The 15,314-nt window shown below is 55.1% G+C and overlaps 1 protein-coding gene across 3 annotated transcripts in view; it reads right to left on the reverse strand.

Annotated features, from left to right (window-relative positions):
* Nucleotides 1-15,314, reverse strand: part of mdn1 (midasin AAA ATPase 1) — a 55,117-nt gene that overhangs the window by 20,483 nt on the left and 19,320 nt on the right. Inside the window, exons 27-50 of one of the 3 annotated variants that reach the window (XM_030344642.1) lie at nucleotides 15,080-15,279; nucleotides 14,450-14,685; nucleotides 14,018-14,131; nucleotides 13,568-13,642; nucleotides 13,338-13,467; nucleotides 12,564-12,670; nucleotides 12,220-12,353; nucleotides 11,531-11,697; nucleotides 10,926-11,046; nucleotides 10,289-10,502; nucleotides 9,357-9,624; nucleotides 9,045-9,168; nucleotides 8,757-8,918; nucleotides 8,141-8,355; nucleotides 7,039-7,429; nucleotides 6,154-6,266; nucleotides 4,546-5,236; nucleotides 3,845-4,006; nucleotides 3,050-3,332; nucleotides 2,413-2,651; nucleotides 1,930-2,025; nucleotides 1,397-1,491; nucleotides 646-770; nucleotides 51-218 (exon numbers count right to left, since the gene is read on the reverse strand). In XM_030344642.1, the coding sequence (XP_030200502.1) occupies nucleotides 51-218; nucleotides 646-770; nucleotides 1,397-1,491; nucleotides 1,930-2,025; nucleotides 2,413-2,651; nucleotides 3,050-3,332; nucleotides 3,845-4,006; nucleotides 4,546-5,236; nucleotides 6,154-6,266; nucleotides 7,039-7,429; nucleotides 8,141-8,355; nucleotides 8,757-8,918; nucleotides 9,045-9,168; nucleotides 9,357-9,624; nucleotides 10,289-10,502; nucleotides 10,926-11,046; nucleotides 11,531-11,697; nucleotides 12,220-12,353; nucleotides 12,564-12,670; nucleotides 13,338-13,467; nucleotides 13,568-13,642; nucleotides 14,018-14,131; nucleotides 14,450-14,685; nucleotides 15,080-15,279 (4,630 nt within the window). Of the gene's footprint in view, nucleotides 1-50; nucleotides 222-645; nucleotides 771-1,396; nucleotides 1,492-1,929; nucleotides 2,026-2,412; nucleotides 2,652-3,049; nucleotides 3,333-3,844; nucleotides 4,007-4,545; nucleotides 5,237-6,153; nucleotides 6,267-7,038; nucleotides 7,430-8,140; nucleotides 8,356-8,756; nucleotides 8,919-9,044; nucleotides 9,169-9,356; nucleotides 9,625-10,288; nucleotides 10,503-10,925; nucleotides 11,047-11,530; nucleotides 11,698-12,219; nucleotides 12,354-12,563; nucleotides 12,671-13,337; nucleotides 13,468-13,567; nucleotides 13,643-14,017; nucleotides 14,132-14,449; nucleotides 14,686-15,079; nucleotides 15,280-15,314 lie in introns of all 3 variants that reach the window. The other 2 variants (XM_030344639.1, XM_030344643.1) reach the window with 2 other exon arrangements.

A 15,314-nucleotide genomic window follows, 5' to 3' on the forward strand; every position in this document is an offset into this window, starting at 1 on the left:
GAGTGAGAGAGTGAGAGAGTGAGAGAGTGAGAGAGAGAGTGCAGTCCTACCTTTTCCGGGCTGTTCTGGCAGCAGCAGCAGGTGGCAGTGGAAGCTGAGCAGCATGGCCAGCCGGGTGGAGAACTGGCCCAGAGAGGAGCTCTCTATGAAGGCCTGCAGGGTGGAGGTGATGGAGGCCAGGGTCAGACGCTCCACCACTTCCTCCTCTTCATCGCCCTCTTCTGGAGAGAATGGACCGCCAGGACAGAGACGCAGAAAGAGACAGAAAGAGACAGACAGAGAGAGACAGAGAGACACAGACAGACAGAGAGAGACACAGACAGACAGAGAGAGACACAGACAGACAGAGAGAGACACAGACAGAGAGAGAGAGACACAGACAGAGAGAGAGAGACACAGACAGAGAGAGAGAGACACAGACAGACAGACAGACAGACAGACAGACAGACAGACAGACAGACAGACAGACAGACAGACAGACAGACAGAGAGAGAGAGAGAGATGAACAGAGACAGAGACACGCATGCAAGTTACTGATACTTGTCAGGCTGTGTTCCCTCCGGCTGCAGTGACCATCCCCCTGGTGGTTCGGTCGCTCATCACACACGCTTCAGCTAAGAGACGGACAGAGGAGCCTGCTGGTACCTGTCTCCAGCGGGTTGCTCTGCTCCTCCAGGTACCGCTCCATCAGCTGGTAGATGGAGAACCAGTGCCGGGTGGAGCGCTCCGTGTGGCGCCGCAGGGCGTTGTCCAGGCTGTTGGACCAGCAGCTAGCGGGGGGAGCTAGTGTTAGACGGCTCTCTCTACCTTCTGGAACATTCCTTCTGCTAGTTCCTTATCACTTTATTTTGTTTGCCCTATTTGTTGTCGTTTCTTCTGTTTGTCTTGTCTCGTCTCGTCCTGTCCTTACTTTTAGCATTTTCCCTTAGCGTCTACTTTTGTTTGTCTTAGTACTTGTATTTGTTTTCTACTGCTGCTGGGCTATTGCAACAAACAAATTTCTTCTACGTGGGATTAATAAAGTTGTATCGTAACGTAGTTAGCGCATGTTTCAACTAGCTTGTAATTCAATGTAAAACACATCTATGGCTGCTTCAAACCGGTGAGTCAATTTGGACGCATTGAAAAATAATTGTTATTGGGAAAAGTATTGAGTAAATTGCATAGCTAAGTATCTAGCTGCTCTACCCGCAAGTTATGGACTTTGTAGCTAGCTAGCTCATAGCTAGGTTCCTGGTCCCATGTAGCCAGTTTAAGCTACATGGGGGCTCTCTTTGAGTACCAGCTATCTAGTGGTGATGACATAGCTAGGTGTCTAGCCATTAGGTAGCTAGGTACGTTAAATAGCTGCGACAAGCTGCGTTAAACTACGTGATGCTAGGTTGAAGCAGCTAACCTGAGCTCCAGCTTGCGCCACTGGATGATGATCTGGGTGACGAGCTCCAGCTCCTTCCTCAGGGAGAGAGCGCGGCTGGCGTTGTTCTCCCAGTCCTGGAGGAGAGAGGGGCGGGTTAGCATGTAGCACGTAGCATGTAGCACGTAGCATGGGTTCAGGGTGGAGCCCTGGTCTAAGGACGGTGAATCCAATAGCGAAGAAACTTAATTTAAATTCAGATTAAATATTATAATTAATCCACAAGGAAACTGTGTTCTCTGAGTTTATATTATTCCAATTATTATTATATTCTATCTTGAGCAGAGCAATTTTGGCAGTCAGGCCTTTAACACCTTTTCAATAAATACATTCCAAAAATGAAATATATAGAATGAAATATTAAAAAAGGCCATCAAATAATCACATATCTAAAATTATATGCAACTATAAATGCTGGAATATTGCAAATAAAATAGAAATCTAAAATATTCATATATATTTATAAAATATATCCTTAACAATTGCCCACTTTAAGATCTAGGGAGGGACAAGACCTGAGCTTTGCTGAGCAGGATCTCCATGCCGTTGAGGAACTTGGCCAGCGGGCTGGCCAGACTGAAGGACAGGATCCTGTCCATCACCACCAGCAGCTGGGAGGAAACATCTGGACGTTAGCAACATGGTTCTCCTCTTCACCACACATTAGGGAGCGAATGACAAAACAAGACATCGACCACGAAAACCAATCACACGGGACGATGTTCCAATTTAACACGGAACCGGTTGTCCGGAACTTGCTAGCCTTAACATTATTTTTATTTAAAAGAAAAGCAGTCAGAAATCTCCCACAATTCCAGGTGCACATCGGCCAAGTACTGTCTTGACCCAGATGTTGGGGAACACTCCCATACATTAGCCTGGCCCCTTCAAGACGGAAGTGAAAGTGAAAGTGAAGCCAAAGTGTAGCCAAAGTTAAAGTGAAAGTAATGGTAAAAGTGAAAGAGAAAGTGAAAGTGAAGCCCAGGCCAAAGTCCCACCTGCAGCAGGGCCGGGTGCTCAGGCCACTCCTCCAGCCGCTGGTGCACGGCGGTCCTGAGCTGCTCCATGGCGGGCAGGCAGGCCCGGGCCTGGCTCATGTTGGGCTGCTGGTAGAAGTCGTAGGGCCCGTCCGTCTGCACCGTCAGCCCGCCCGGACCCTCGGAGCCCAGCACCGAGTGCTGCAGCACCGAGCCCAGGATCAGCTGACTGCCGGTGACCTGCTGGTCCATCTCAGAGTCTGGATTGGAGATGACAGGAGTACAGATCAGGAAACATTAGTCTGCACCGCAAGTGGGCTCACCATGGGGCTAGTAACGCCACACGGGTCTAGAGACCTGGGGTACTGACCAGAGATAAGAAAAGAACCACTGTAAAATGAACGTAAGCCTTAAGCCTACAGGCAGAGACACGGGCTGGATTGATCTCAGATTAGATCAGATCAACTTTAGTCTCCGAAGCATTATAACAGATTTACTTTATGAATGAATATACATTTCGGTTCTAACATGGTTAAAGCATCCCATCCTCTTATATTATGATGATTGGTGAGTGAGATCAGGTAAATAGTTTACATCAATTGATTAAGGTCCCAACCAATCAGATGATAGAACACCATAAGCGTATCATAATTCGGACCTATCAGATGGTAGAAGCGTGACATCACAGGGGCAGCGATCTGATGGGAGGAGACCAGCGCCGTGATGTGGTCCTTGCTGTGATTGGCCGGCGGCGGGCTCTGGTACCATAGCGACTGAGCGAAGCCCAGACACAGGCGCTGGTGCACCTGTACCACCGTGTTCATGGCCGCCGGCGTCAGGATGTCGTCATCCGACGCCTCGTCGTTGGCCATCTCCTGTTCCTCCTCTTCTGTGTCCGGGGGGGCTTCCAGGGTGGGCTGCGATGTGATATCTGCAAAGTCCTGAGCACAGAGAACACCAAGGGGGCTTTTACTTTGAAATGGAAACATACTATAGCATAAAGCATTGGATGTTTCCAGGAACCGACGCAGAACCTCTTAGCTGTGAGGCAGCAGCGCAGTTAATGGTCAGCTTTAGCGGGTTAGCATGTAGCATGATGCTATCTTTAGCATAATGCTTGTGTGTAGCATGCAGCCATCATTAGCTTGCTGCTAAGATAATCAGGGTTACTAATGTATAGCGTGCTGCTGACATTATTATAATGCCATAGTAAGCATGCTGCTAGCGTGTAGCATGCTGCCATCATCAGCGTGCTGCTAGCGTGAGGCAAGCTGCTAACATTAGCATGCTGCTAGCGTGTAGCCTGCTGCTAACATTAGCATGCTGCTACATTAGCGTGCTGCTAGCGTGTAGCCTGCTGCTAACATTAGCGTGCTGCTAGTGTGTAGCCTGCTGCTAACATTAGCGTGCTGCTAGCGCGTAGCCTTCTGCCACCATTAGCGTGCTGCTGTACCTTGTGGAAGCGGGGGAAGCTGCGTCTGAAGTCCTTCTCCTCCTGCTCCTCCTCCGTGAGGCCGTCTCCGTGCATGCGGCTGCGGTTGCGGTACAGGTTCGTCTCCTCCTTCTCCCTCTGCCGCTTCCGGGACTCCTCCTCGTCCCACGCGTTCACCAGCGCCTGAGGAGCACAAACACACCGTGCTTATAGAAGTACTGCAGTAATACACACTGTACCTCACTGTACCGTGACTTTGGGGCCAGATTGTACTAATTCATAAACCTCAGTCTCAGATTAGAGGTCCAGAGGTTTAGGGTTTCTCCGTCTCAGGTCAGGAACAGCCTCCGACCTCGGAGCCGAGGGGGGCCAACCAGGCCGATGCCGAATGCGTGGATGAAGTGTGCCAGTGTCCGTCTGATCATGCGTCGGGTTCTGATTGTATCGATGCGTGTTTGTTTGGGTGGTCACTAAATTAGCAGTAGACTACATTTCTTTTATCCCCCTTCTAATTCATGATACTGTCTGTTCTAGCGTGTAGACTGTGACTGGCGAATGTATGTATGTCAATTATGGCACCCATCCACTCCTAAACATCCCCGGAAGTTTTCCTTGCCCTCTTGGGGAGCTAGGGTCAGGGGGGTATCATAAACACACAGAGCCTGTTAATCCCTTTGAGCCTGGACCTGTGATTAAGGCCTACACTAACACAGGTAACCTACCTGGCAGATGTGTCTGAACAGGGCCAGGGTCTCGGGCTCCAGCCCCCCGGTGGTCAGGGCGTGGCACTGCACGTACAGCAGCGCGTTGAGCAGCAACGTGCTGGGGGCCGGGACCACGCGCTCCGCCGGGACCCCCTCCCTCGGCGGGGGGAGGAGCTTGTTCAGCGCCCGGAGCACGTCCAGGCACGCCCGCGAGCACAGGAAGTCGGCGCGCGCCAGGTAGGTGGGCAGGCGGGCCGAGGCGGAGGGGAAGGCCAGCAGGGCGCCGGTCAGCGTGCGCAGGCCCGGGGCCACGCCCGCCGCCGCCGCCGCCGCCACCTGCGCCGCCAGCAGCCGCATGCCGTGGCGCAGCGCCTGGATGCCGGAGCGCAGCGGGGCGACCACGTCGGGGTACAGCGGGTACTCCTCCTGCAGCCGCTGGGCGAAGCGGCGCTGGGAGCTCTGCCACACCGCCTCCTCCTTCAGCAGCCCCGCCGACCCCGGCCGGCCGCGCCCCGGGGCGGGGCTGGCCGCCGCCTTCAGGAGGCGGCCCAGCAGCGTCTGGATGGCGGCGGGCTGCCCGATGCTGCACAGGTAGTGCTGCAGGTCCTGGAAGAGACGGCCGTACTGCGGCTCGCGGGGACGGCACGCCTGCTTCCTGCTCAGCTCGCCGATCTGCTCCTTCACCTGCTGCATGCGGATCCACAGGTACCTGGGGGGGGGGGGGGGGGGGCGGGGCAGGCGCTTAGCAACACTCAGACAGGGCGGGGCCGACCACATCTACAGAGGGGCTGCTCCAGTCTGCTAGAGGTCCTGGGGCTCTGAGGTTTACTCCATTTATCTCAGGGTATCTGCAGGTTTCAGCAAGTCGAATTTAAGACTTTTTAAGACCTTTTTAATACCACCTTGAATGAAATCTAAGACCTAAAACACGCGATGGTGGGGGTTGGCAACAGACGCCAGCCAACTTCAGAAACGGACGTCTTCCAGCCAACTGTCCTTGAATTTGCACCTACCCATTGTCGCAGACTAGCTAGCAAGCACGCAGATAATCGTTTATATATGCAGCTAGCAAGAAAGAAGCCTCTCTACATGTCCTTCCTGAATAGCCCTGGTTATGGACATCTGAAACTACGCCTTTTTTCCTCTGATGAGTGATTCATTAGTTAATTACCCAGGCTTTGATCCAAGACAACAGAGTAAAGAGCAGCTACAAAAACTCAAAAGATTCAAATGCAGTAATTATTTTAAAAAAAAATTGACAAAAGGTTGCGGAATAAAGTACTGAAAAGGAGGACAACGGTTGTTTTGTCGTCAATCTCGCGTCACTTCAACTTGTCCCAAACCAGAACCCTCCGTCTCTGAGTACCATGCTGTACCCCTAGGGGTCACTCTCTGGGTACCATGCTGTACCCCTAGGGGTCTCTCTCTGGGTACCATGCTGTACCCCTAGGGGTCTCTCTCTGGGTACCATGCTGTACTCCTAGGGGTCTCTCTCTCTGGGTACATGCTGTACCATGCTGTACCCCTAGGGGTCACTCTCTGGGTACCATGCTGTACCATGCTGTACCACTAGGTGTCTCTCTCTGGGTACCATGCTGTACCCCTCCGGGCCACCGGGGGTCTCACCTGATGCGGGGGTGCTGGAAACCGTCGGTGGTGCTGCTCTCCTCCAGAGCCCCCCCTGTCAGCAGCTGGGAGGACAGACTCCGCCCACGCCACTCCTCCTGCAGCAAGGCCAGCTGGGACATAAAACAACAGGCGTCAGACCGATGGACCAGCAAGAAACATCGATACAGGAGATACAGGAGATACAGGAGACATGACAGAAGACCAGAGCTGTCATTAATAACTATAGAGAGACAGGCCGGACCACACTAGACTGGTTAACTGTAGACCAGGTGGAGGCGGGATGGAAGACGTCTGGTCTTTCAGATAATGCCCAGATTAGATAAGGCGTTGTCTGGCTGAGCGGAAATGGACAGCGTCGATAGCGCTAGCGTCGGATTCCACCGCTACTCCTCCCCTTCCTGTTGCTGGCTTTCCCGTGTTGTGCTCCCCCTCAAACTCGGAAACTAGTCAGTATGGCGAGATTTGAAGAGGACTTTGACGGCGCCTTAAAGCTAGCATGTTTCCGTCGAAAATTGCAAAGAACTTCAAAAGATTTGCTGACAGCATTTGCAGAGGAAGAAAGATGTTCTGGCACTATTCCGGATGGACTCCGCTGCTGCTCCCCGGGGTTAGCCCCGCCCTGGACGATTGTGATTGGTTTAGAGTAATAAAAACAGGCCAGCCCAGTGTCCCCCCGGATAGACGGCTCTAAATAGCGTGGTTCCAGACCATTCTACTTGCTGTAGTTTGGTCTGGCTTTGCGAGACTAGATAAGGTGTGACAGAGAGATAAGACCTCATGGCTCCAGACTGAGAACCCAGTCCGGTCCCTAAAGGACCTGCAGACCGGACCCTAAAGGACGGACCCCCAGACCACCAGACGGGTCCGGCCCAGACCCCTCACCTCCTCCTGGGCGTAGTTCAGCTTGTACGCCCTCTTCACGGCCGGGTCGAAGATGGTCTGGGGGGTCCAGACCCGGATCTGCAGCAGGCCCATGTTGACCCAGAAGACCCCGGACTGGACCGTGTGGTCCGGCCCCCCGGTCCGGCTCTGCAGGTACTGGTCCAGGCAGGCCAGGCAGGCCTCGGCCACGCCCTCGGGCAGCAGGCTGCGGGGCAGGGCGTCCTGCAGGGCGGCCTGGAGGTCCCGGGCGGGCCCGCGGGGGTCCCGGTCCTCCTGGACCAGCCCCTCGCAGCTCTCCATGTAGCCCTCCAGCAGCGGGGGGGGCAGCAGGTCCGCCATGCTCTGCAGCTGGCGGCGCAGGAGCACCCCCTGGAGACGCAGGTCCCCCGCTCTGAGGGGGGGGCGGGAGGGGGGAGGGAGGGAGGGAGGGAGGGGAAAGGAGAGGTGGGGAGGGAGGGAGGGAAAGGAGGGAGGGATGGGGGAGACGATGGTTTTGATTTAATATCCAATTAAAACTTCCTCTATTCGTGAAAAGGGTTCACAAATAAAATGAAGACGATGTAGCGGGGCCCTCTTCTACCCCCTGTGAGCTTGGCTGTAGTGCGCTGCGTGTCTAGCATGTAGCGTGTGTTTAGCATGTAGCTTATCTGTCTTTCTGTAGCGCGTAGCATGTAGCATGTCTGTACTGGTAGCTATCTGTACCATGTCAGTAGCGTGTAGCGTGTCTCTACTGGTAGCTACCTGTACCGTGTCAGTAGCGTGTAGCGTGTCTGTACAGGTAGCGTGTCTGTACTGGTAGCTACCTGTGGAGTGTCAGTAGCGTGCAGCGTGTCTGTAGCGTGTCTGTACTGGTAGCTACCTGTACCGTGTCAGTAGCGTGTAGCGTGTCTGTACTGGTAGCTACCTGTACCATGTCAGTAGCGTGTAGCGTGTCTGTAGCGTATCTGTACTGGTAGCTACCTGTACCGTGTCAGTAGCGTGTAGCGTGTCTGTACTGGTAGCTACCTGTACCGTGTCAGTAGCGTGTAGCGTGTCTGTAGCGTGTCTGTACTGGTAGCTACCTGTACCGTGTCAGTAGCGTGTAGCGTGTCTGCGGTCTCACCTGAACTCGGCGAGCGCGGGCAGCGCCATGTTGTCCCAGAGGACGGCGTTGGCGTCCGTCAGCTGCTGCAGCCGCTCCCGCCACTCGCCCAGCGACACGTGGGAGGAGCCTAGCAGCGCCGCGCACGACGGGTCCCAGCCCGGCCGCGGCTCGCCGCAGCTCAGCACTCCCAGCATGCACCTGGACCACACCGCCTTGCTCAGCGCCGCCGGGCCCTGGGGTGGGGGGGGGGGGGGGGGAGACAGGACGGTTTAAACCCTTACTAGCAGTGCCAGGCTCAAAGGGGCGTGGCAGGCCGTCGTCAAAAGGCCCCGCCCCCAAGACCCTAAAGGACTGAGATGAGAAGGAACCCAAACCCAGAGGAACCTGGAGGGGGAACCTTGAGGAGGAACCTTGAGGAGGAACCTTGAGGAGGAACCTTCAGGTGGAACCTTCAGGTGGAACCTTGAGGTGGAACCTTGAGGAGGAGCAAGGAACCTTTAGGAGGAACCTTGAGGTGGAACCTTGAGGAGGAACCCAGAAGAGGGATCCATCCTTCCTGTTATGTACAGAGTATAGGAAGTACATAACAGGATATATCATCGGAACCGATGCCTTACTATTTGCAGATACTCACCACGGTGTCGGCCCGGTGCGGTTTGATTGGCTCGCGGACCTCGGCACTCAGAGGGTTCCACTTGAGCCAGCGGTCGGGGTCGGAGGTCACGCTGCTGTTCCACAGCGCGGCCAGGGCCTCGGAGAGCAGCTCACACCACACGAACTGCAGCTCCTCCGCAGGCTGGGAGGGGGAAGGGCAACCGGCGGTCAGGACTCAGTCGCTCCACGCACCCCACACCTGACAGGACCGCTCTGGCTAAAGGTTCAGCGCGGTGGGGGGGGGGGGGGGCTGGGGGGGGGTACTGACCCGGTCGCTGGTGAGCAGGAACCACAGCGGCTGCAGCTGGCTCAGGTTCATGGGCGTGGACTGCAGGCAGAACCTCAGGTGCCGGGACAGCTCCTGACGGAGGCCCTCCTCCACCTCCGGCTCCCTGGGGACAGAGGCCGCACGTTCGATTCCGCTGATGCCACGCAACACATTATATATAAGATATCACATGACTTCATTAAGAGGTACTGATATCAGAGGGCGATCTAAACACAATTCTATAGTATATATTATTAGTATAGTATATATAGTAGTGTGTGTATAGTATAGTGTGTGTATAGTATAGTTTACCCCTGAGTCAGGGCCAGCTGCAGCAGGTCGGTGCTCAGCCTCAGCTGGTTGAGGACGGCCAGCTCCTCCATCAGAGGCCAGAGCTGGGCCCTCCTCTGGAGCTGCTGCAGGAGCTGCCTGCTGGGAGGGGCGTCACCTCCCTCTGCTGCTGCTCCTCCTCCTCCTCCTCCTCCTCGGCCCAGCTCCTCCGGCCGCGCCTCCAGGAGCCCGTGGGACGACATGAGGCGGTACTGCTTCTCCACGCAGGAGTGGAGCTTATCCAGCACCCCTAGAGGAGGAGGAGGAGGAGGAGGAAGACGAAGAGGAGGAGGACCATGAGGGGGGGAGGAGGAGGAGGAAGAGGAGGAGGAGGAGCAGGAGGAGGAGGAGGAAGAGGAGGAGGAGCAGGAGGAGGAGGAAGAGGGGGAGGAGGAGGAGAAGGAAAAGGAGAGAAGATGGTTGGAGAGTAGGAGAAGGAGAGAGGATGAGAAGGGAGAGAAGGATAGACAGGATGAAGGGTTTGGAGGAGCAGGGAGAGGAGCAGGAGGAGGAGGAGGAGGGAGAGGAAGAGGAGGAAGAGGAAGAGGAAGAGGAGGAGGAGGAGGAGGGAGAGGAGCATGAGGAGGAGGAGGGAGAGGAAGAGGAAGAGGAGGAGGAGGAGGGAGAGGAAGAGGAGGAGGGAGAGGAGGAGGAAGAGGAGGAGGAGGAGGAGGAGGAGGAGGAGGAGGAGGAGGAGGAGCGAGAGGAGCATGAGGAGGAGGAGGGAGAGGAAGAGGAGGAGGAGGAGGAGGAGGAGGAGGAGGAGGAGGAGGAAGAGGAGGAGGAGGGAGAGGAAGAGGAGGAGGAGGGAGAGGAGGAGGGAGAGGAGCAGGGTTAGGTGACAGTGAACCACGGGGCGGTCTGGGACAGAGCGGTGAGGGGGGTGTGATGTCAGCGGGCTCTGAGCTCTGTACCGGTGTTCTGGGCCTCCAGCTGGTTGTTGGCCAGCAGCACCAGGCCCCAGGCTTCCAGCAGGCTTTCCTTGGTGTCCAGGCCCAGCGAGGCGCCCTGCAGGCGGGTCAGCTCACACCTCCGCAGGGGGGCGCCCCCGTCCAGCCGCAGCTCGCTCACGTCCAGCGCCTGACTCAGCACCCGCAGGCGCGACGCACAGTCCGCCACCGACTCCAGCTGGGGGGGGAGGGGGGGGACGCAGAGGGAGGAGAGGGTTTGAATCACAGTCAAAGGTTCCGGGTTCGAACCCTGAATGTGCCGTTTGTATCCTTTGTGTATAGATGGGTGCCTTTGACATAAGTAGCTCTTTGATATAATAACTTTTTAGAATTATCTTCAAGATCAACATAAATAGATTGATAATAGACATAAATAGATCAACAACACATCCACTCGATGATTCGCTTCGACTCCAGCCGGCTTTTATTGCTAACGGCTAATGGTTCAGTATTCAAAATGCCCGACAGTCTCCGGTGTACAGGAAGTGATGTCACAGCGACATCATGATGTGATGTCGCAGCTCCAGATCATCTAACCCCGGACCCCCGGCTAGAGTCCGGCGGGGGGGGTATAGGTGGTTGATCAGAGTGACCTCCTGACCTTGAACGGCAGCGCTTTGCCCAGGATCTTCTGGATGCCCTTCAGGGCGGTCGTCATGGAGACGGGCGTGGAGAGGACCGTCTGGATGGCGGCCGCCACCGTGTTCAGCTCCTGGAGACCCCTGCAGACACAGACCGGCCAATCAGAGGCAAGGGACGCTCCAATAGGGGGATAGGGGGTGGGGGGGATCTGGCAACCCTCTTAACACCGAATACCAACTGATAACGTTGTGGTGGCGTTGCTGGGAGCTATATGTTAGCATTAGCTCCATGAGGAGAGAAATAGGGGTGTTGATATTAGCTGTATGTTAGCATTAGCTCCATGAGAATAGATGGGGGGTTGTTGATACTAGCTGTATGTTAGCATTAGCTCTATGAGAATAGATTAGTGGGGGTTGATATTAGCTGTATGTTCGCATTAGCTCCATGAGAAGAGATTTGGGGGTGTTGATGTTAGCTGTATGTTAGCATTAGCTCCATGAGAATAGATGGGGGGTTGTTGATATTAGCTGTATGTTAGCATTAGCTCCATGAGAAGAGATTTGGGGGTGTTGATGTTAGCTGTATGTTAGCATTAGCTCCATGAGCAGGGATCGGGGGTCTTACTGGAAGTCGTTCAGGCCGTCCCCCAGCAGCAGCTGGGGCAGCCGCAGGATGAGGTGCTTGTGGATCCACTGCCAGTGCAGCGACAGCACCGACACGCCCTGGGAGTCCGCCGCCAGCGTGTTGCACACGTCCCAGAACCGGTCCCGCCACTGCAGCTGCTGCAGGATCTGATGGGAGACGCACACACACACACACACACACACAGAGACACACACACACACACACAGACACAGTACACATAAAGACACAGAAAACACACAGAGACACAGACACGCAGACACACAGACAGACAGACACACACACACACACACACACAGACAGAGACACACACAGACACACATACAGACAGATACACACACAGACAGACGCACACACAGACAGAGACAAAGACACACAGACACACACACACACACGTACACACACACAGAGACACAGACACAGACACAGAGACACACACACACACAGACACAGTACAGATACAGACAGACAGACACACACACACAGACATGCAGACACACAGAGACACAGACACACGTAGACACAGACACATGTACACACAGACACATGCACATATATATATATAAGAAACCGATTCCTCAACACCTAAATGATTGCAGGTGTGGTCTGATGGGGTCTGAGGGGGTCTGAGGGGTTCTGGGGGGGTCTGGGGGGGTCTGGGGGGTCCGTACCTCGAACATGATGTGGTCTGAGATGTAGGGCTGTCCGGTCTGGATGGCCTGCAGCGTGAAGACGTCCCAGAGGTCGAAGAACGTCCGCAGGTGCATGAGGACGGGGTGGGGCAGGTGGCCGATGTCCACCGAGCCTGGGGACGGACACACAGACACTAGGACTACAACTCCCAGAATACACCTGGGGTCACCAGAACCTGAACTCTGTCTGAGGACGTTCAAGTTACAAACTGTATTTTGAGCAGGCTTGGCTGCTGTGTGTTTAAAACATATATGCTTATTTTGTGATATTTGCTAATGTTTACTTCCTGATAGTGTACCACTGCTGTGGGTGTGTGTGGTACCTTTACTGAAGGCCGTGGCGATCCTCAGGGCACAGTTCTGGGCTGAGAGGCTGATGGCGCAGGTGCAGATGACCGACCGCTCCTCCCGGTCCATCAACAGGACCACCCTGGACCCCCCCGTAGAACACGCCGGGTTAAACACCGCTCAGAGAACACGCCGGGTTTAACACCGCTCAGAGAACACGCCCGGGTTTAACACCGCTCAGAGACTCGCTGGGTACACGTCCTCTCTGAAGCCCAGTCCTTTGGCGGTTAACCTGACAGTAGCACTAAGGACTCCTGGATCGGCTAGTGGTTAGTACGAGGCCCAGCCAAAGGGTTCTGGGTTTGATTCCCCAATGTACTCAGCGCCTCCTATATGCATCCTAGAGCAAGAATCCCCCTGACCCCTACCTGTTCATTAATGGCCCCATACCGTTTACCCCAGATCTAACTACACAAAAAATGCTAAACATATATTCTGAATATAGTCTTGAAACCGTTGCTCACCGTTTCTATTTTTTTATTATTATTTATTGCTTTTGGAATGTCACGCGACCTGTTGAACTGTAGTGCATGTACTGCAGTACTGTAGTACCACAGTACATTCCAGGTGTATGATCTCCAGGTGTGTGCAGGGCTCACCTGTACTACAGTACATGTACTACAGTACCACATTACATTACAGGTGTGTGATCTCCAGGTGTGTGATCTCCAGGTGTGTGATCGCCAGGTGTGTGATCGCCAGGTGTGTGATCGCCAGGTGTGTGATCGCCAGGTGTGCGGGGGGCTCACCTGTTGGCCACAGCGTTGAGTGCCTCCAGGAACTCCAGGTAGCGCTCCTCATCCTCAAAGTTACACTTGTTGGCCAGGATGTCCAGGTACTGCTTGTTCCAGCGCATGTCCACCAGGATGCGGTACTCGTCTGGGGGTCAGAGGTCAGGAGGACTAGCTGTGTGTGTGTGCGTGGGTACAGTTAGCCTATATCTAGGATTATATGTCTCTGTGTTCATGGGTCAGCTCACCTTCTGTGTTTCTGTACGTTTTTTCTAATTCGTGTAAACCACACTCTCTCGATTGCCCAAGACAAATTTCTCTACCTAAGAGAAATCAAAGGCTCATCTCATCTTATCTCTTAGCTAACAGTCGCTAAACACACGGTACTCATCTGGGAAGCCAGGTAGCGGTAAGTGGGAGGGGCCTGAATAATGTTAAGATATGGGTAGGTGGGAGGAGCCTGTGTCAGATAAAGTAGGAGGAGCCTGATCATTGGTGGGAGGCGCCTGATCAAGGGTGGGAGGAGCCTGTGTCAGCTAAAGTGTGAGGAGCCTGTGTCAGATAAAGTGGGAGGAGCCCGTCCATGGGTGAGAGGAGCCTTTGTCTGACAAAGTGGGAGGGGCCATACCATGAGTAGGAGGAGCCTGACCATGGGTGGGAGGAGCCTGACCATGGGTGGGAGGAGCCTGTGGACCTACCTGTGCTGTGAGGCTGCAGCAGCTCGGCCAGGGACCGCCCCTTGGCCGTCAGCTTGCTGCTGAACACCGCCTTCAGGGCGCGGTTCCCCGCCTCCACCTGTACCAGGGCGGGGTCTGAACCCGGGGGGGGGGGGGGGGGGGGCGAAGAGGTAGGTTAATAATAAGAAGAGGTAGGTTAATAATAAGAAGTTAGAGTATATACTAAGTACAGATAGTGTAGTAATAAGTACAGATAGTGTAGTAATAAGTACAGATAGTGTAGTAATAAGTACAGATAGTATATAATAAGTAGAGGTATTGTACCGGGGGTGTGTTTTTGGTGCTTCCCCAGGTGGGTGAGCCCGTTTGAGTTATAGTATATAATAAGTAGAGATAGTATATAGAGTTAAAGTATATAATAAGCAGAGATAGTGTAGTAATAGTATATGTTACCGGGGGCGTGTTTGTAGTGCTTCCCCAGGTGCGTGAGCCAGTTGGAGCGCAGCGCCCAGTCCCCGTGCGAGGCGCGCTCCGTGAGCAGCCGCACGGCGCTGGGGATGAGCCGCAGGGCGTCGCCGTCCTCCAGGTCGACCACGCCCCCGCAGAACACCTGGCCCTCGAAGGCCCCGCCCCCCGCCGCCCCGCCCTGCAGCGCCCTCTGCAGGTCGCTCAGGCTCAGCGGCCGCGTCCTGAGAGAGAGAGACACACACACACACACACACACACACACACACTTAGGTTCATGGTAAGCCTGAGGATCAGGTTTAGGGTAAGCATCAAGGTCAGGGGTCAAGGTTTAGGGTAAGGGTAAGCCTCAGGGTCCGAGGCCAGGGTTAGGGGTCAGGGTAAGCCTCAGGGTCCGAGGTCAGGGGTCAGGGTAAGCCTCAGGGTCAGAGGTCAGGGGTTAGGGTAAGCCTCAGGGTCAGAGGTCAGGGTCAGGGTTAGGTTCAGGGGTCAGGGTAAGCCTCAGGGTCAGAGGTCAGGGTTAGGTTCAGGGGTCAGGGTAAGCCTCAGGGTCAGAGGTCAGGGTCAGAGGTCAGGGTCTGAGGTCAGGGTCAGGGGTCAGAGGTCAGAGGTCCTCACCGTTTGCCCTGCAGGCTGAGGGTGTTGAGGCAGAAGGAGAGCACCTGTCCGTCGCGGAGCACGGCGGAGAAGCAGGCGTCCTCCGTGGAGCTGAGCGCCGAGGGGAAGCCGTCGGGCCACACCCCCGCACACAGCAGCCCCGCCCCCCAGTCCTCCGAGTCCAGGATGGCCAGGTGCTGCTCGATCACCTGCTGGGCCAGCTGGGGGGGGAGAGGGAGGGTTAGAGGGGAGAGGG

The sequence above is a fragment of the Gadus morhua genome, chromosome 21 (genome assembly GCF_902167405.1).
Source record: "Gadus morhua chromosome 21, gadMor3.0, whole genome shotgun sequence".
In the NCBI taxonomy this organism is placed as follows: Eukaryota; Metazoa; Chordata; class Actinopteri; order Gadiformes; family Gadidae; genus Gadus; species Gadus morhua.